Below are 21,232 nucleotides of genomic sequence, written 5' to 3'. Positions count from 1 at the left end.
TGGGGCAGCACCGACAGTTTGCTTATCTCATCTTCCAGGGTCCTATCGGAGCGCTGCGGACGAAGGCGACAAGAAAACAGGACCCCTCTCTTGTTCTGAGTGCCAAGAGGCCGTGGGTGCTGTCTTTCCTGCTGAGCTCCGTGGGGTGTGGTGGGGAAGCACGGAGACTCTGGAACAGACGGTTGAGTTTGGTTTCTGCTCTGCCTTCAGGCCAGGGAACCCTGCGTGTCCTCCCACCGCCCTGAGCCTCCGTCTCCTCATCTGTAACTGAGAACACTGACAGCAGTGGCAGCCTCGACAGGGAGCTGTCAAGAGGAAATGAGTTAATACAGGGAAAGCTTTTAGGGCAGCACTGGGCAGATCTGTAAGGAAGAACAGCTGACCCCTGTGGCCTGGAAGGGAGTTAGGTGAGGAAGCTCAGGTTTTCGAATGGGTCCTGGGTGGATATTTCATTCCTGGCTCCCTGGGGAGCTGTGGGAGATTTGTTTTCATACACAGCCGTGATGACTGGCCACCGTGGCGCAGGGCTCTGTGGAGCCACAGGGAGCGGTCCTGGGGGCTGCTCTGGCCTGACGCTGCCACCATCCAGGGCTGGGCACGGCATCTGGGGAGAACGCTGGTCAAAGCTCCATGGACGGGCCCTGCCCATTCATGACTGGGTGGCATCTCTGTGCCGGAGCCACCCTGGTCCCTCATGCGCTGACCCCCTGCTGCTCTCACTGACTGTGCCACTTACAGGGGCCACCAAGAGTCCCTGTGTTACTGACAGTGAGCTCTGTGCACCGTGAGAATCATCATTCCTTCTTTGGGGCCCACACATAGCTCCCAGCAGTCCAAGAAACAATAGCAGCACCTAAATGATGGAAAATTCATTTGAGAAAGAATCTCCAAGCAACTTTTGAAAAAAGTCTCAGGGCTCAGATGCACTCGGGGAAATCACAGGGCTGGCAGCAACCACAGAGACCAGTGGCTTCCAAACTTGCTTCTGACCTCCAAAGCCATTGCTCAACTCAAGTTCACCCAGAAGCCCAAGACGTAAAACTGATATAGCCGAGCCGCTCTGGCAGGAATCGTGCCCAGGCGGCCTGCTGGACTCCCTCCCGCCTCTGCCCCAGGCCCTGCTGGCCCTGAGGCAGCTCCAAAGAGCCCCTGGGCTCCCCGAAGCACTGATGGAACACCACAGATTCAGGCCAAGCTCTCTGAGTAGACACAAGGAGACGAGACCCACAGAATCACTCTGCACAGATGGTGCCTGAACACAGACCTGGTTTTCTGATTCCGGGCTAACACCTCTCGTTCCACTTTGCTGTGGCTTCATCTATGGAAAATTGCAATTTAAAGAAACAAGGCTCACTTCTGATCACCTACAACATAATCCCTAAATATTTTACAGGCCCCTGAACCAGCCAAGTCTGAAACAGAGCCCAGCCCCGCAGGCTGGCAGAGAGAAGTTCGGAAATGAGCTACAGAGGCACAGCTGATGGTTCCATACACTTTCCTTCAGTTCTGTGGGACATAAATAGGTCTTGAAAGGCTGGGGCTGTGTGGCCGTGAGAGACCCAGACCAGGAGTTGAGGCCCCGGACTAGAAGGTGAGACCCCAGACTAGGAGGTGAGACCCCGGACCAGGTGGGCCAGGAGGTGAATGCTAATGAGAGGTGGAGAGCCATGACGTCCCCCCCGTCAGGCATGGTGCCAAGCTCGGGAGGATAAAGAGGCCTGAGATATTTTTAAAGTATTTTTACAGCAGAAAAACTTTCCTACAGACTCAATTATATAACGATCAGACTCCACCTCTGAGCTGAAATTATCCATGGCCTTCAGGAAAAAAAAAAATCATTTTTCCCTACATGAAGGTCACAGGTTTCTCCAGAGAAACTCTTGAGATGTACAGTCAGCAGCCCTGGGGCAATTGCAAACCATCAGCCTGGAGGACTTCCCCAGGGCAGTTTGGGGCCAGGGGAGCAAACATCACGCCACTGACCCCACCGTCATATGTGATGCTGTCAGGTCCAGGAGGGGCCACTCTAGGGGCCCTTCTGACCCCAGCCACACCAGCATCCTCACAGCTTCCCTGTCCCAGAACTGGGTCAAGGTCATTGAAGGGGAGAGTGTGGCCACAGGACACAATTAACCCACAGTCATCCTGTGTTGGTGGCAAACAGCAGACCAAGAAAGGCTTCTGGGCCTCAGGAATGGAGAACCTCACCCAAGAAATGACAGCCCAGACGGAAGGAACAGTCTTAGGGAGATTAACTTACAGCCCAGGTTTTCGTCAGCCTGAAGATGGGTGCGCTCTGCAATGCTGACACCACAGACATGAGAGAATGAAGGTTGTTGAGTTCTAGAAGTTTCTGGGGGGAAAAAAAAAGATATGGAATTGATTATTCTGCTGCTATAAACAACAGAACAAAAACATGCTGAAGTGTTACCAAATGCTGTCATATTTATGAAATTCAATTACACTTAAAAATATCTCATGTAGAAAATATAGTTCTAGGAAGTTCATAGGAACCATATGCTCTTTTTCTTTCAAATTGTCAAAAGGTGAGTGTGCATCTGAAACATGTGCCAAATTGCATAAGCTGACTAGTCTGGCTGCTGGACAGAAACGTGGCCTGGATGAAGTTTGATAGTGTCCTTTCTGCTCCTTTTTTAGATGAATCTCAACTGTCTCAGCAGGCTTCTGTAAACTGGAACCCCCGCTGTGCCAACAATATCAACGTGGGTCTTCTGTGATCACCTTCACACCCGGCATGAGGGAGGCTGAGGAGAGAGGCTATCAATCTGGGAACACGCAGCTCCGGCTTCCCAGACACGGACCATGCTCCCCTGAGTCAGACCCCAAATGAGTGAGAACATTTGGATTTAATACCATCTCAGACAAGTTCCTCACCACGAGAGTGAGGGTAAGCGCAGAAAAATGTAATTGCTCTGCTCTTGGTTCTACGCTGGGGAAAAACCTGCGATCAGGACCTGGGTTCCGCTTCTCACTCTTGGGAGTCAGTGAAGGCTGTGTAGCCGGCTGGCTCCATGGGACCGAGAAGTCTGGGGCCAACTCCAGTTCCCACTACAGGTGTGTCCTTTGGCAAGTTACCTACGCCTTCTGAGCCTTAAGACTTCAGACTTAAAACGAGGAGCCTCTGCTGCATGGGCTGTGCATGTAACCTGCTTGACCAGAACCCCCAACCTGTGTTCCCACAGCAGCCTGTACATCTCCTCAGCGCCCTGGGAACACACAGATGGGGTTTCTACCTCCTAGACTTGGGAGCATGGTCAGGAAAGACATACTAGAGGGAGCCGCACCAGGGCTTGGAAGCACCCACGACAAGTGACGAGGAAGGGGTAGGGGTTGGGGCCAAGTCTTCCTGACGGAGAACGGGCAGCCCACACTGCACTGTATGCTGTTCCTGATGCCAGGTTCTGGTCAAGCAGAACTTGCCAAAGGACACACCTATAAGGGAGAAATCCCTGGGTAGGAAGAGCTGTGAGGACCAGGCATAGTCCTCCTCACATATTTGCTCATTTACTAGGTCCTGCTCTGTGCTGTCCTAGGCCCGAGGGCTGTGATGTTAGCTCCCACTTCACCCCTGCTCTCAGGGAACACACGGTCCCGGGTGAGAGAGGGGCAGATGAGAGCGGATTCTCATCAGGGGTGAAGTGGGCTCTACCATCACAGCCCTCGGGCCTAGGACAGCACAGAGCAGGACCTAGTAAATGAGCAAATACGTGAGGAGGACTATGCCTGGTTCTCACAGCTGTTCCTACCCAGGGATTTCTCCCTTACCACACTAGTGACTGCTGCATTTCACACATCTGTAACACTCCCTAACTGCTTCCTGTGGGTAATAATAGATCCTCTGAGGGAGCTTTTCATCCTTTGTATCTGAATTGCTGTGCTTGTCACAGGATTCCTTTCAGAGCTGAAGGTCCTCTGGGAGATTATCTAATCCACTCCTTTCATTGTATAGATGGAAAACCAAGGCCCAGAGAAAGGAGAGGCTCACACCAGACACACCCGGGGCACACAGCGTCAGCACGATGGTCCGCCATCGGGAAATGGCAGAGCTTAAGGAGGAATCGTTGCGGGCTCCTCAGGTGGGGACTGTAAACTTCCAAACTGAAAGCACCAGGTGGGCTGGAACTCCGTCCCACTTTCTCTCGTGGCCCAGCAAGAACTCATCGACAGCAACAAGTACCACTAAGCCCAGCGCGGTTCCAGGTACTTCAGGACATAAAAGTGTCTGTGACCCTGCATACTTACAGCCGGACGCACTTAACCTTGCTGTGAAGAACAGACATGCTCCGACTGACTCTGAGGGGCCTCGGCATGGACACCCACCTCTCTAAGCCTCCCCTTCCTCCTCTGGAAATGGGATGATAATAATGTGAGTGTCAAATGCAATTATTTCTGTACAGCAGCCTCTATGGGGCCTGGCCAGAGAGGGGCTGCATATAAGTGAGCTGGCCTAGCACCCGCCTGGGAAGACAGTAGCACACACAGGAAGCAGGCAGTGAGCCACACAGAATGATGCTCTGCTGAGGCAGGCAAGCCCTGTGGTCAGGGGTGGTGGACTGGGAGGAGCTGGCAGGACCGTGTTAAGTGATGAGTGTGGTCCAGGAAGGCCCATGGGATCGCATCCTGGGCTGGCAGAGATGAAGGAAGAGGAGGGGAAATGTGGGGTGGAGACGTGAGCCTGGTGCCCAGACACTGGCCAGGACTGATCCCATCTGAGCAGGGTCGGGAGGTGGGAGTGGGGCAGAGAGGTCATCAGGCCAGGCCTTGAGCGCAGGATGGGGTGCGGTGAGTTCTGCTGACTGGGGACAAATTGTGCAGGATGTGATGGTATCACAACCACTGATGCTGAGAGCCACCAGCACTGCCTGGATATGAATAGGAGGGGAACAGATCCCAGGGGTAGCCCTTGGTGTCACGGGGAGAGTCTGTGAAAGGCCAGCTTATAAAGGGTGGTTGGCTGCCAAAATCACAGGGCAGAGGGCACCTGCCTGTGCACACACAGGGGCTGGGAGGCCACGCAGGCGGTCAGGCTGGTCCTGCAGCTGTCTCTGCCTGGGGAAGTCAGGTCACTGCCGCTGGTCTGAACCCTGCCCCGTAGGTCCAGAGCGAACTAGCTCCCGAAGTACCAAGGAAACACATTTCTGAGACAAAAAGAGATAGGACAGGAAGGAAAGAAGTAATAACAAAACAGCTTACCTTGGCTATTTTCACAAAATGGCTCAGGATTTCTGCCCTTATTTTTAAAGTCTGTGCTGTTAGAATTTCTCGTACAACCCAAAAACTGACCTGGAGAGTCAAACACAGACACACACACACACACACCAAAAACGTTGTTAAATGACAGGCCACCCAAGTTGCCCTGCCTACCACTTCTGTGGGACTTCCAGGAGGTGGGGAGAACACACCCTAGGGCTGAGGAGGTTCAGGGTCTCTCTATGACACCCAACCCTGCAGGGGCCGGTGGGGGGGGCGTCGTTGTTGTCAGCACCAGCTCTCCAACACACACAGCGATGCCGAGAGCAGAAAGTATGTCCATCCTTGTCCAGGGGACCTCCTGGGCCTGCATGACACATGGGTCTCCCTGAAGGGGGTGAAGGGAATTTTGAGATGAAACAGACAGGATTCTTGCTCAGGAGGAACAATGGATGGGTGGATGGATGGATGGATGGATGGTTGGATGGATGAATGGACAAATGGCAGACAAAGGGATATGCATGCTGGCAGTACCATCCATGAGATCCACATTCCCAGCCAGACCCAAGGCAAGAAGGACTCAGCTGTATACGAACAATTGTAACCAATTTAATTTTCCAGAAGAGGTTTGCCTAATTATTTATGTGATACAAAAGCATCTCTCAAAGTTCCGTAAAGCAATGCAGTTTAAAGGACACATTTTTCTGCAGACAGCATATGCCAAAAGGATATACTGGTACTTTTGCTTCAGAATATCATTCACATTTGACCATCCCTGAGGCCCTGAATCCTCTGGTGGGAAAAAGAAAGTCATCCACCAGTGTCTAGTTGACTCAATGAAACAGGAGGCCTTTCGTGCCAAGAAACACTGGGCAGTGGTTTGTCTTCCTGTTTACGTTTCACGACTATAAGAACAGTTTTTTTGTGAAACCTGGATGCCCAAGAGAGCAACAACAGCACCGCAAAGAAAGGAGAGATGGACAGAGTGCAGGGGATGCGTGGAATGAAAACTAGGCATCTAAAACCTCTACACTGTACAAAGAATCAAATAGGAATACTCCAGAGTTAACAAGGCGTGTTTACTGCTGCGACCACATGCCTTCTCTTTACTGAAATACTGTTAACTTTTCAGTGAGAAAACAAGAAAGGATTAACCAAGAATCAGAATTTGGTTTCTTATATTAAGCAGGAATATTATAGAAAAGTTTTCTCTCCGTAATCATCTGTGGTTGCCCCCAGGACATGCCTGGGTTTCCATAGAATCATTTTTTCCAAGGAACCGCCTAAAATTAAGTTCAGACTCAAATGTTTACTAGCCGGTTACGGAAGAAAGATTTTCTTGATACTAAATGATATGCCCATAAACCTTATATTTTAATACATGCATACTTTTATGCCACATAAATCTCAAGTATGATCGTTTATATGTAGAATTTAATAGATGCTTATGTGCCAAAAAATTACACATATTTAATTACAGAATATGGCAGAGCTGGCTCTGATCTGCAGCACATGGTGTGCAGGGGCAACTCTGGATCAGCTCAGTTCAGCAGACTTTCACAAAGCCCTTACTATGTGCTCCAGGCACTGTGAGTCCCAGACCTGTCTGCCCTTGCCTGACACAGAGGATACCGGAGGAGGCAGGATCCTCCAGAAGTCACTGTGTTAAAAGGCAGCTGGTGGCTGTGGCCATTAAGACGTTCAGACCAAGTGAACTGGAGTGTGCGGAAGGCAATGACAGAAGGCAGCTTCCTAGAGGAGGTCGACCTTGAGAGATGGGCAGACCTTCGGCAGGTAAGGAGACCAGGGAGAGCTGAGTGGGCCAACAGGACTGGTGTTGTAGGTGCCCCATGGTGGGGGGTTGGGGGGTAGGGGTGGGGGTGGGTAGGAGGGAAGCTGAAGCTAGAAGGGAAGGGAAGCGAGGGCCAGACTGCCGGGGTCAGGAGCAACAAGGGGACACTGTGCTGCATGGGCAGAGTTCCAGAGGCTTCTGAGCACAGGGATGACAGCCTAGACCCTTTTGTGGGGGCAGGGACCCCCATCAGGAAACTGATATGAGGGTCTAAATGAGAGATGGCAGGTTCGAGCTAGGGCCATGCTGCAGGAGATGGAGGGAAGAAGTGAAAGAGAAGGGCATTTCAAAGGGAGAATCAGCATAGTTTTAAACTGTTATAATTCTGTTTTTAACTACAAAATTTAAGAGAAGCTTAATGCAGAAAACAAAGGAACAGAGATAAGCACAAAAGACAGAAGCCATTTGCAAGATCGTTCTCACATACAGACCCCCTGTTATAAACACTGTGATATGTGTCCTGTCATGTCTCAGAACATATGTTTGTCTAGTCTTAGAACATATGTCCTTGTAGTCATAGAACCTGTTTCTCTTTTTCAATTAAACTGGTATATATTAATCATACTATCACAAGGGTGTTTATAAGCAAATAAGACTATCGAGGACTTTCCTGGTGGTCCAGTGGTTAAGAATTCACCTGCCAATGCAGAGGACACAGGTTCGATCCCTGGTCTGGGAAGATACCACATGCCATTGGCAACTAAGCCCGGGCACCACAACTGCCAAGACAGCGTGCCCTAGGCCTGTGCTCCACAAGAGAAGCCATCACGATGAGAAGCCTGCTCGCTGCAACCTGAGAGAGCCTGGGCGCAGCAAGGAAGACCCAGCACAGCCAAAGATAAATAAGGACATCACATTTTTAAAAATGCAAAATAAATGAAGAAAAAGAATATTGACTCTTTTTTTAGTAGCTGCCAAGTGATTCATCTCAGGGATGTCTCATCTCTAAGGAACCTCGTACTGCTGGGTAGCTTATTTCGAATTCTTTTGCTGTGATAGACAGACACACACACACACATACATATATATATATATATATATAATTATACATATATCTTTATACATTTTTAATGAAGATCTGAGGATAAATTCTTTCAAGGTGGAGTGAATTAAAATATGTGTACCTTTTTTCAGAAGTATGTATTAAAAAAACTTGGCCTCCACAAGGTTTATTTTGTTGATCCATCAAAGTTGAAGCAGAGTTGTGTTCCCTTACACGAGCCAAGATCAGTTATTACGGTTCTTTTTTTTTCTTTACTAACATAATGGACAAACTAACATCTTATTGCCCGTATTCTGCATTTCTTTCATGATTGCTCAGTTAACATTTTTTTTTCTTGCACTTTTTTTCTCAGCTTTTTGTTGCAAACATTTATCAGCCATTTGTACTATCTGCCTGTGAACTATGTGCTCTGGTCCTCCAGCCACCTTTCTATCGGGACACCTGTCCTCTAACTCTTGGTTAGTAAAAGGTCTCTTATATCAAAGTGAATGCATCACCCCTTTGTGAGTCATACAGTGTGCCAAAAGTGTGGAGAAACTGGTGCTCTTACACGCTGTTTGGGAGGGAGGTTATAAAACTTAAAGGGCCATTTTGAAGAACAACTTGAACATGTCTCTCAAGCCATTAAAGTTATAATCTCCCTAGAATATTTATCTTACAAAAATATAGAAATGTGAAGGGATATGTGCATTCCAGTTCTCCGAAGCACTGTTTATAAAGCAAAGGAACAGGCCCACCAACAGGGAGTAGGGTGCATAAGGAACACCATCACCTCACACTTTGGAAGGAAGCTGTCATGGAAGGAAAGAGACAGTTTATCTACAAGGATTATTTGGAATTCTTCTGCATAGGAGGTTTGTCTAGTCACCTCCATTTATTTATTCCATCATTTGTTTAAAGGGACTCATGAATACTTATTTTATACTTTTGGGTTATGATACTATGTTATTTATTTCATACTCAAAGCCATTGCAGCTTCAGCTACTGACAGCTGGCTTTGACATGCCCTCAGCACTGGTTGGTTGGTTTGAGCACTTTTTTACTCTCTGCAACTACAAGATGTTACGGGACTTTCCTGGTGGTCCAGTGGTGAGGAATCCGCCTGCCAATGCAGGGGACATGGGGTCTGGGAAGATCCCACGTGCTGCGGGGCAACAAAGCCTGTGCACCACAATTAGAAAATAGTCCCCGCTCATGGCAACTAAAGAAAGCCAGAGCACAGCAACAAAGACCCAACACAGCCAAAATTAATTAACTAATTAATTAACTTTAAAAAATGCTACAGGTTCATCCTGTACATTTCTTGTCCCAGTCTGAAACCAGCCATTTCTCCAAGGAGCCTTGGCTCCTTTTATTAGATAATGGAATTAGAAACCAAAATCTGGGAGCATATACGCTTGAGCTACTGAGGTATCACTGTTACTAGGTCCTCTCAGATGGCAGAGCAAGGAGGTGTGTGTGTGTGTGTGTGTGTGTGTGTGCCTGTGCACGTACTAACTCTTGTATATACACATGCCTATAAACATTTCTATATCTAACCATCTGTATCTATACTAAACTAAATGAGCACACACTAATGTCTCCAACTCTAATCCATCACCATATGGATCATTCTAGCCTTCTCCTCCTGTTTGCCTGTAACTTCCCACTCCAGCAGGTGGGAGAAACCGGGTTCCCGCCATCTGCCACCCAATTCCTTAACTGTTCAGTTCCAGTGTCCACGCATAATGGCTTCAGAATTGTTGCCCATCCCCATTTGGGAAACACCTTTACTAGAGTGTAAGACTACATACAGGTCCTTTCATCTTTAGTCTCTCAGGCTCCCTTCAATTCCAGAGTTTCTTAGGATTGCACCTTCTCCCCTCACCCTTCTCAGCGTGGTTGTTTCATACATTTATAATCCAGTGAGGCTCATGCGCTATGTTCTACATTCCATCCTGCTGCTGCTGCTGCTGCTGCATCGCTTCAGTCGTGTCCAACTCTGTGCGACCCCATAGGCGGCAGCCCGCCAGGTTCCCCCGTCCCTGGGATTCTCCAGGCAAGAACACTGGAGTGGGTACCTACATTCCATCCTAGGACCCCTCAATCTCCACAATGAGTTTTCTAAAATCTGCGTACACTGAGGTTTACTGTTAGTGCTGTCAAGTTCTATGTGTCTCCACAAATGCACAGCAGCATGTACCCAACACATGGCATCGTACAGAGCAGTTTCCACCCTAAAAATCCCCCTGCTCTTCACTTACTCAACCCTCTCCCCTGCTCACGCCTCTGGCAAACACAGATCTGCTTACCATCTCTACAGTTTTACCTTTTGCAGAATTTTTTTCAACATTTTCCCGAACTTTTTTTTTTAAAAATGGGGTAGGTAATCACATTTATGTTGCTTTCTTAGACTATTTTTCTTTCTTTTTTTGGCCACATCGGGCTACTTGCAAGATGTTAGTTCCTGTGCCCTTGGCAACGAAAGCACAAAGTCCTAACCACTGGACCTCCAGGGAATTCCCCAGGCTGGCTTCTTTCACCTTGTAATATGTATTTAAGATTCCTCCATGACTTTCTATGACTTGAGAGTGTATTCTTTCCTTTTTTTTTTTGAATGAATACTATTTATTCCATTGTATGAATTTACCAATCTGTCTATGCTTTAACCTACTGAGGGACATCTTAGTTACTTTCAGTGTCTGACCATTACAAACAAAGCTGCTATAAACAACTGTGTGTATCTGCGTGTATGTGTACAGGTAGACTTAAGATTCCAAATAAACGGGATAAATATCGAAGAATGCGATTTCTGGGCTGTACCATTTTTTCATTCCCACCAGCAGCAAATGCGAGTGTATATTGCTCCAAATACTTGCCAAGAATTGGTATTGCCAGGTTTGGTGTAGGTTTTTGTTTGTTTTTTTGGCTTGGAGGATTTTTTTATTTTTGTATTTTAGGCATTCTAAAAGGTTGTAGTGTTTTGCATTTTCCCAATGGCAAATAACGCTGAGCATCTTTTCATATGTGTATATGCCTTTGGTATATCTTCTTTGGTAAAGTATTTATTCAGATCTTTCGCCCTTTTTTAAATTGGCTTGCTTTCTTATTGTTGAGTTTTAAGAATATAGTTTGGATTCAACTCTTATTAGATGTGTGTTTCATGAATATTTTCCCCAGGCTGTGCTTTGTCTTTTAATTCTCCTAACTGTGTCTTTTGCAAAATATAAGATTTTAATTTTAATAAAGCCCAGCTTACCAATTCTTTTCTTTCATGGACTGAGCTTTGATGTTATATCTAATAACTCATCACCAACAGTCATGTAGATTTTCTCCTATGTTTTCTCCTAAGTTTTATAGTTCTGTGTCTTATATTTAGGTCTATGGTCAATTTTTATTTCATTTTTACGGAAGGCCTAAAGTCTTGCAGGTTCATTTTTTCAAACACACAAAAGTACTTCCAACCGTTTCAGTACTATTTGTTCAAGAAATTACCCTTTCTCCACTAACTGCCCTCATGCATTTGTCAAAGGTCAGTTGCCTATATTTGTCTGGGTCTAGTTCTGGGCTCTCTATTCTATCGACCTAGGTATCTATTCTTTTGCCAGTACCATACTGTCTCAATTACTATAGCTTTACAATCAGTCCTGAAATCAAGCAGAGTGAGTCCTCCAGCTTTGTTCTTTTTCTGGTTATTCTAAGGCTTTAGCCTTTCCATATAACCTTTAGAATCAGCTTGTTGGTATTTATGAAATAGTCTCAGGAGACGGGGGTTCAATCACTGGGTTGGGAAGATCCCCTGGAGGAGGGCATGACAACCCACTCCAGGATTTTTGCCTGGAGAATACTGTGGACAGAGAAGCCTGGCGGGCTACAGTCCATGGGGTCACAAAGTGTTGGACATGACTGAGCACCTGAGCACGGCACACAGCACATGAAATAGCTTGCTGGGATTAAAAAAAAATAAGTTTATTTATTTATTTACTGCTGGCTGTGCTGGGTCTTTGGTGCCGCTCGGGCTTTTCTCCAGTTGTGGCAAGCAGGGGCTACTCTCTAGTTGCAGTGCGTGGGCTTCTTTTTGTGGGGGCCTCTCTCATTGCAGAGCACCATCTCTAAGGCATGCAGGCTCAGTAGCTGTGGCTCCTGGGCTTCAGAGCACAGGCTCAATAGCTGTAGCTCACGGGCTTAATTGCTCCGTGGCCTGTGGGATCTTCCCAGATCAAGGATCAAACCTGTGTCTCCTGTGTTGGCAGGTGGATTCTTAAGCACTGAGTCACCAGGGAAGCCCAGCTTGCTGGGATTTTGACTGGAGTTGAATTGAGTCTACAGATCAAGAAAATGGAACAAGTCTACGGAACAAGCTGAAATCTTAATAACGTGTCTTCTAATATATGAAGACAGAATATCTATTTCAATCTACTTTGACTTCATTAGGGTTTTATAGTTTTTCACATATAGAACCTGTATGTACTTTGTTAGAGTCATACCTAAGTATTCCTTGTGTGTGTGTGTGCACACACTACTGTAAATGGTGGTGTTATTTTTTAATTTCAAATTCCAATTCCTCATTGCTGGTACACAGAGACGTTTTTATATTGATTCTGTGCCCTGAATCCTTGGTATACTCACTTATGGTTCCAGAAGTTTTAAAAATAGATGTCTTTGGGATTTTCTGCACAATCATGTCATCCTTTTAAAAATATTTTTATTTACCTATTTTGGTTGCGTGGGGTCTTAGTTCCAGCACAGATCGTCCACTGTGGTGCAAGGGCTCAGCAGTTGCAGCATGTGGGCTCAGGTGCTCCAAGGCATGTGGGATTTTAGTGCCCTGACTAGGTACCCTGCGTTGCGAGGTGGGCTTTACCACTGGACCTCCAGGGAAGGCCTAATCATGTCATCTTTGAATAAAGGCAGTTTTAGTTCTTCCTTTTCAGTCTGAGTATCTTTTTATTCCCTTGTCTTACTGCACTAGCAAGGACTTCCAGTTCGATGTTAAATGGCAATGGTGAAAGAGCACGTCCAATCTTAAAGGGAAAGCATCGAGCGTCTTAACGTTAAGTATGATGTCAGCTGCAGGGTTTTCCGTAGATGTGTTTTATCAAGTTGAGGAAGTTGCCCCTCTATTTCTAATTTGCTGAGAGTTTCTTTGTAGTATGAATGCATGCTGAATTTTGTCAAATGCTTTTTTTTGGGTCAACTGATAAGATGTTATGCTTTTTCTTCTTTAGCCTGTTAATGCAGTGGATTACATTAATTCATTTTCAACTGCTGAATCAGTCCATGCACACATGGAATAAATGCCTCTTGGTCACGGTGCTAGTAAGCTTGTAAAACACATAAGCTATTACGATCACGATTACTGTTTTGGTGGTAGAGCTAGCACTGGAGTTAAGGCACTGGGGACTAAGATATCCTCGGGGAATTTTCACAGCAGTATTAGAAGTGAATAAAGCAGAACAGTTATGAACACAAAGAGCTTTAGCTAATCAACCACAAATGAAAACAATCAAAGCATAAAGTAAAGAAAAATCCAGGTTTTAGAATGCTATCTTTTCTTACAAGAGAGTGACTTTTGCTCCAAATTTCTCAATAAGCCCACTCATGGTTTCCTTAGAAACCTGGAGTAAGATGGGAAAGCAGAGGTCCCAGCCTCTCCCTGCTCCCACCACTAGATTTCTGGCGCTGCAATAAAACACTGTCTGGTCTCTGCCTGAGCCTCCATGGGCAGGGAACCACCCTGTATCAGGAGAAAGCAACCGCCTACCCACTTCTATCCCCTGCTCCCTGCACTTACTGATTAGGCCCCATAGGTTCTATTCAGTCCGTTTCCCCATAAGAACCCCTCAATTACTTGAAAACCTTAATTACCTCCTCTCCAAGTCTTCACATTCCTAGATCCTTCCTCTGATCCTTGTATAACATGCTTTCTTTCCCCTCACCCTCCGACCCTCTGATCACTGTGACATCCCAGTCTTCACGTGGGGCACCGAGGTCCAGGCATAACTGTCTAGGAGTGGTTGGATAAAGCATAGTAAAGTGGGATTATCACATACCTATTAGAACTGAGCCATTCTAGTTTAAACTTTTAATTTAAATTTCTTAAAAAATGACAATACCAATTACTGGCAAGAATATGACGCAACACAAGCTTCCCTTCATTGCTGATGGGAATGCAAAATGGCACAGACAGGATCCAGTAACTACTCCTAGGTATTCACCCAGTTTATCTGAAGTCTTATGTCCACACACCAAAAAAAACAACATGCAAATGTTTATAGCAGTTTTATTCATAATTATCAAAAACTGGAAGTCCTTTGATAGATGAATGGATAGACAAACTGGTAAATCCAAACACTGAATAGTACTTACTTAAAAAAAAAAAAAGCCATCAAGCTATAAAAATACATGAATGAATCTTAAATGCATGTGGCTAAGTGAAAAGACAGTCTGAAAAGGCTACATATATATGCGTCCCCTTTTTTTTCAGAGTCTGGAAAAGTGAACTTTAGAGATAGCAGGTAGATCAGCATCTGGACCACCACCTTCCTCTCCATAGCAAATCCTGCCTTATTCTTTGGGCAACTTCAATATCACCTAAGACCATCACCTTGAGACCATGGCCTCAAGGTCACGTTATCATTTCGGCAGCTATTACCACCCACCACTCCAGTCACCTCCTTCTCCTAATTACCAAGGACTGCCCTGCATCAGAGACCTGAAGTTCCAGTCTTGGGCCATAACCTTTAACCCTTCTAGTCCTTACTTTCTCCTTGAGTCCACCCCCAGCCCTGTGCCCACCCTTCCCTCTCGCCAGACTCTGGAGTCCCTGGAAACCCTTCCCTTCTTAAAAGCAGACAGATCCTCTATCATTTGTCACTTCAGTCCCTTGCCCTGGGGTCCTTCAAAAAGAATCTGCTTTGCTAATTGTGGATGGATCCAACCACTTACCTTCCTGTGCCCCTTTCTTTTGGCTGCCAAGTGCAACTAGAATAAAACCATCCACCCTCATGCCCTGGGGTCACTTTAAAAGCCACAATCTCTATTTCATCTGGTCCACTGGCTCTACCCATGAGTCTTTCTATATTTCCAGGGTCAGTTTTCTCTTTTCCCTGGGTGGTTTTTTCAAGCTTTCCCCAGCTCCCTCAAGCTTCCCTGCTGTGTCCCCAGCTTCACCTCCAATTCCATGAGGAAAGAGGAGCCACGAACCTCCTCGCACCACACCTACAAGCAGACCTGTGTCTGTATCTTTCCTTTCTGCAGACTCGCCTTTTACAACGCAGAGTGCCCAGGTCCCGGCCTCTCCCACCTCTGCTGGAACTTCACTTCATTACATATACCTGCTCTCTTCTCATCTTTAATTTTTCCTGGCCTACTGGCTCCCTTCATTCAAAATAAGAACATCCCCAAAGCTCTTTCCGCTGAAAAGAAAAAAGGACTATTACTACCTCCCTGAACATCTTCAGTCCCTGCAGCCACTCCTCATCTTTCTCGTTGGGAGCATCGCCTACATCTGCTCTCTCCATTCCCTCACACCTCCTACGGCTCAGCCTGCTACAGCCCAGCTTCTATTTCACATCCCCACAAAACAGCTCCTGCTGAGCTCACCACCGCCGTGCTGCTAAGACTTTCTTTCCAGTCCTTTTAACTGACCCATTCTGTAGCATCCCCATATCCTTGAGACCCTGATTTCCAAACACCACTTTTTCTGGGGGATCTTCTCATCCCTGGGCTGCTCGTTCTCAGCCCCCTCTCCTCTGCCCTTCCCACTCTCACAGGGACTTCTCTTGCTCCCAGGGTGATCCCATCCACTCCTGTGCTTCGGATGCGGCTGATTCAATACCTGCATCTCCATGCTGAATCTTTCCCCTGACTCCCAGACGCAAACATCTGATACCTGCTGCACAGCTGAACTCACACATCCAAACCCTTCTCATCTCCTCCCTCACAGCTGCTCCTCCTCTGTGCTTACTATCTCAAAGAGAGATGCTGCCAAGGACCAAAGGGGCCCTCCTTGCACCTCCCTGTCATCTCTCTCCATGTCTCATCAATCACCAAGAGCTACCACTTGGTCTCAATATTCTGTTGAGTCCGGCCACTTCACATCTCTATTCTTCACCTGGATGAATGGGACAGACTCCAATCCAGTCTCCTGGCCTCCCTTCCTACTGCCCACACCTCTCCTCTGGTTTTCCCATCCTAATGCTGATTCTCCTGGACTGTCAGCCCCTCCATTACTCCTGTCTCCTCAGCTAGACTGTGAGCAAGGGCTACATCTAGTTTACTATTGACCACCGTGGACCAAAGACAGAGCCTGGGACATGCTCAGTCAATACCTATTAAATAAATAAATGAATGTAACTAGAAGCAATGAGCCTCAAATGAAAGTGGGTTTATACAATGAGGAAAGAACAGTTGTTTGGAAGTAGCTTTTGGAAGGGAAAATGCTAACACTGCCTCCCAGCTCTGTGATAAATGAGGTCTGGAAGAACCAGGGGGATCTACTGGAGTCATGTTCAGAAAAATAGGGGAGGCCTTTCAACAGAGAAACTCACCAGCTATGTGACTTTGAGCAAGTTATTTCACTTTCCAGAACCTCAGCTTTCTCATTCATAAAATGGGTTTAAAATATCAGCCTCAGTGGGCTTTGTGAAAACAGAATCAAATGCAGGTTAAATGCTCAGTACAGTGTCTAACTCAGGTGAGTTGAGCCGAAGTGTTCAATAAACATTTTTTTTAAGAGTCTTGATTAAAGCCAAGGAGGAGTGGGAACATTCAGGGGTTAGGCTAATGACGGCAGTTGGGGGCAGGGGGGAAGCGGGCAGTTAGAAGAGTGATGGGGCATCAGCAGGAAAGCTCCAAGCAGGATGGAAGAGTGCAAGAGGGAAGAGGGTCTGTGGGGGCCCTGCCATCACTCTCAGCCACTTCCTGCCCGAGCACCGACTTTCCTGGAGGAACTGCCGGTCCTCCAGTCTCACTCCCTGCCTCCACCGGAAGGCCTGCTTCTGAGACTTGGCCAGCCAGGGCCTCCTGTTTCCTGTCAGGGCCATGAGGTCAGGGTGCACAGCAGAGGATCCAAACCACGGCCATCAACCCGGAGTCTCCAGTCCAGGACGTGGAGTGGAAGAGGGGCAGGTCTTTGCTGCGGGAGTTGCCCTCACAGGGAGCTGCCGGGAACCAGAGAGGAGGAGGCTGCTTGTGGGGAGCCGGCGCAGAGGAAAGCGGGACCTCCAGGTGGAGACGGCAGTACCGCCTGAGGCCCCCCGGAAATACGTTAAGTCTAACCTCTCCCTGGATTTGTTCCGTGAGCCAGTAGGGGTTTCCGTCATTAGGAACTATGTGTATATATCAGTCCTGAGTAGAGTGAAAGCCACCCTCCCGGGCAAAGCGTTGAGAACCTCTGCCCTGTCCAGTCCCTACTAATATGTAAGGATCTTATGACCCACACTTGGACTTGTCCAGGCCTTAGAACAGGTTAGCAGCAGAGACTAGACTGGAACCAAGTTCTCCCAATTCCCTGTCCATTTCTTCCAAATTCTTCATCTTCAGGACACAATCCCCACCCTACCACCAGCACTTGGGCCCAAAACTAACCTTCCTTTCAGCTTGTAGCTCCCATGACACTGCTGCTGCTGCTAAGTCGCTTCAGTCGTGTCCGACTCTGTGTGACCCCACAGACGGCAGCCCACCAGGCTCCCCTGTCCCTGGGATTCTCCAGGCAAGAACACTGGAGTGGGTTGCCCTGTCCTTCTCCAATGCATGAAAGTGAAAAGTCAAAGTGAAGTCGCTTAGTCGTGTCCGACTCTTCGTGACCTCATGGACTGCAGCCTACCAGGCTCCTCCGTCTGTGGGATTTTCCAGGCAAGAGTACTGGAGTGGGGTGCCATTGCCTTCTCCGCCCATGATGGTACCACCTGTTTTAAAGCTAATTTGATTTGTTTACTGTGTGTCAGGTGCTGAGCTAAACCTTTTACATCCATGATTCTCATCTGATCTTCAAAAACCACTTGAAATGATTCTTCCTATTTCATAAATGAGGAAGGTCAGAGGCTGAAACACATGTCAAGATCATACAGGTAACAGGTCATACAGCTAAGATGCACACTCCAGTCTGTTGGGTTCCACACAACCACAGCTTCTCAGCCTGCTGTCCTCTAAGGTATTCATGCAAAAACTCGGGGGCTGTGGGGGGCCAGCAGAAAATCCAGTCACTTAACTTAAATGCACTCACTTAAATGCAAATGTATACATGTGCCTATTTATCTAAGGGCAGGTTCATTGGTGATACATCAGATTCTCAACAAAAAACAAAAACCCATGATTCAAAAAGGGTTGAGAACTTCTGGCTTTACGATAAACTCCCTGGGGCCAAGACACAGGCCTGGCCCATAACAGACCCCTAGGGAACTCAGCCCAGCTCTTCCGTCCCAGCCATTCCATAAACAAATGCTAAGGGACGCAGGCCCCATGGAGGAGCAGGCACGTCCTCCGGGGCTGACCAGAGCACTGGCTCTGATTTGGCCACAGGGAGCCTCAGATTCCCCAGCAACCTCCTTCCAATCAGCTAATCTTTCTTTTTCCCCGCCCTGGCCAAAAAATGCTTGAATGCCTACTAGACACAGACACTGTGCTAAGAGTTCTACCTAGATCATCTCATTTAATGTTTGAAACAACTGTGCAAAGTGAGTACTACTATGATTTTCATTTGCAGATAAGCAAACAGGCTCAGAGAGGTAAGTGACCTGCTTGCCTTTAGCTGGAGTCTGATGAGCAGCCTGGTTGACACATATGAAAGTTGGCCAGGAGGGGATGGATACCAATCAGTTCATCTCAGGGAAAGCAGCTCTGGTGGCTGACAGCCTGGCCATGGGCCAGTTTTCAAGCCAGAGCTGGTACCAGGGCTACGTCTAGGAACTGCTCTCTAAGCGGCTCACAGGCCGGCAGTAAGACCATCTCTCAGAGCATCCTGTTTGGGAAAAGGCAGCTTTACTTCTGGCTTGCTTCACCCGCTTGGTCCGAGCTGGACACGAAACAACTGTTTGCAGAACAAGCCGCACTGCCCTTTGCCAAGCTGACCTGGCCTCCGCGTGCAAAGCAGATTACATCAGAGCCCCCAGTGGCCCTCCTCCGGGAGCACTGTGGCTGATCAGAGGTGGGACTCGGCTGGCTTCCAAATAGTTTTGCTAAGGAAACTATGAATCCCCTGATAGTGTGTACACATCTGGTTGTTTTTAAAAGACTAAGCTCAGTTGAAAAGGAAAAGATTTTGAAAATAAAGAGTAAAAAAAAAACACACACACAAAAACACAAAAGGCTTCAGAATTTCTCTTTTCAAAACAAACGATGTACAGTCCCTACCGCAGATGCAGCTAGGCCTTCTGTAGTTCCTACTGTATCTCATAAAACAACGGTAACGTGAACTCCAGCCCTGATCAGCTGACTACAAGCTGGTGCCTCTCTGAGGGCTCCCGCTGTGCTCGGGGTGGTAGCCAGCTGAGGCTGGAGAGGCTGAATAATGGTGATGCATAGCACCCGGCATTTCCGAGAGGGATGGCCCAGCTGGAGGGAAGGCCCAAAGGGATCCCAGGCCCAACACTCCAGGCTCCAGTCACGTAGGCTGTGCAACCTCTAGGCCACTGTCCTCATTTGAAACCAGAAAAACAGAACAAAGAGGAAAGGCTGTCAACAGTCCCATTTGGAGGTTTGGTCTATTCAAGGGGGTCTTGCAGGGTACTTTCTACCGAAGATCATGTTCTGGCAGGTCTGTCTGAGCAATCAGAAGCCCGCGCCCCCAACCCCATGGCTCGACTGGTCCAAGTCTCTGATAACATTCCTTTAGGTGGGGATGCAGCTTCATACCTGGAGCAAAGCTTCTGAGTGAGCCTCGCCGGTCTGCAGTAGTAGCATGGGTGGGGCCAGTGACCAGGTCATCAGGAACTCAGAGAAATTCAATTTGAGGAGCATTTATTGAGCACCTCATTCTTACACGCTACACATACTTACTGAATACAGCTGACACTGGGTAAGGTGGTAGGGGAAGCAGAGATGAACAAGACAAACACAGTTCCTGCCCTCAGGGAGCCCACAGACTGGCAAGGAAGATGGAGACTGAAGAGCTACACAAAGTTCGGCCAGACGGGGAAAGGGCCACACGGAGACCCAGAGAAGCAATGAGGGCACATGTGACGGGGAGCCCTTACACCGGCTGGGATTCATGGAAGACTCCTGGAGAGGGTGACATTCTGGCTGAGATCAAGTTAGGAGCTGAACAGGGAGAACAGCACAAATGGGGGCCTCATGGGACTGAGACGTGATGCAGCAGGAAAGAGGGGGGAGGCCAGGAAGGCCGAAGCCCACAGAGTAGAGGGGAGGCATGAGATGAGGTCGGAGGAGGAGACAGAAGCCAGACCCCCGTGCAGGACCTTGCAGAGCACATTAAGGTGCTCAGAGAACCTCAGCTTCAGTGGAACTGGAAGCCACTGAAATGATTTAGATACAGACAAGATGTGTTCAATTCCATCTGTTGTGTGAAAAAGGACTGTGATAGCACAAGCACGGATAAAGGTAGGGGGTTCAGGAAGAGGGGTCTGGACTCGGGCCAGCGCCTGGGAGTGAAGCCTGGAGGGGCTCCCAGCCTACGGGGGACAACAGATTACTATCTGCATGCGCATGTGCATGGGATGTTCTTACCTGGTTAAACCTCCGGGTAAAGGCCACGACGTTGGGGGCGAGACTATGTTTCTCCTTCTTACTCCATCCACAGCTGGCTAGTTCCTAGGAAGCACAGAGTCAATTTCAAACAGTGATTCCAATGAGGATGCAAATACAGACGGGCATCTACCTGGAAGGTGGGCCCAGAGGTGGGGAAGGGCTGAAACCTTGGCCATCTGTGCCCTCCCAGGGTGCGGGAGAGTCTCCTCCTCCTCTGGAGAAAGGGGCTGGGTCCACAGGCAGAGGGCCATCCTGGGACCCCCAGAGGCGAGGGTGAGAAGCAGGTTACTTATCTCCACAACCCCAGCCACATCTCTCGGGACTTCTGTGCCCAAATTATTCTCAACCCGACAAGGCCACTCTGCCAGCTCCCTGGGACTAGAAGTCCCTTCTTACTGAAGACTGTCTGATAGAGGGTATAATGTTATAATAAGCAGGATTCACCACCCCCTCCCAGGGCTAACTTAAAATTTGGCTGA

The 21,232-nt window shown here is 47.8% G+C and overlaps 1 protein-coding gene across 13 annotated transcripts in view; it reads right to left on the bottom strand.

Moving 5' to 3' along the window:
* Window positions 1–21,232, bottom strand: part of RALGPS1 (Ral GEF with PH domain and SH3 binding motif 1) — a 302,934-nt gene that overhangs the window by 178,708 nt on the left and 102,994 nt on the right. For all 13 annotated transcript variants that reach the window (XM_027556304.1, XM_027556297.1, XM_027556305.1 and 10 more), the window contains exons 6-8: window positions 20,733–20,816; window positions 5,215–5,304; window positions 2,261–2,353 (exon numbers count right to left, since the gene is read on the bottom strand). In XM_027556304.1, coding sequence (XP_027412105.1) covers window positions 2,261–2,353; window positions 5,215–5,304; window positions 20,733–20,816 — 267 coding nt within the window. The remainder of the gene's footprint in view (window positions 1–2,260; window positions 2,354–5,214; window positions 5,305–20,732; window positions 20,817–21,232) is intronic.

Source organism: Bos indicus x Bos taurus, chromosome 11, assembly GCF_003369695.1.
Source record: "Bos indicus x Bos taurus breed Angus x Brahman F1 hybrid chromosome 11, Bos_hybrid_MaternalHap_v2.0, whole genome shotgun sequence".
Lineage (NCBI taxonomy): Eukaryota > Metazoa > Chordata > Mammalia > Artiodactyla > Bovidae > Bos > Bos indicus x Bos taurus.
The sequence above is the reverse complement of the archived record's forward strand: the minus strand, read 5'-3'. Positions and strand labels throughout refer to the sequence as shown.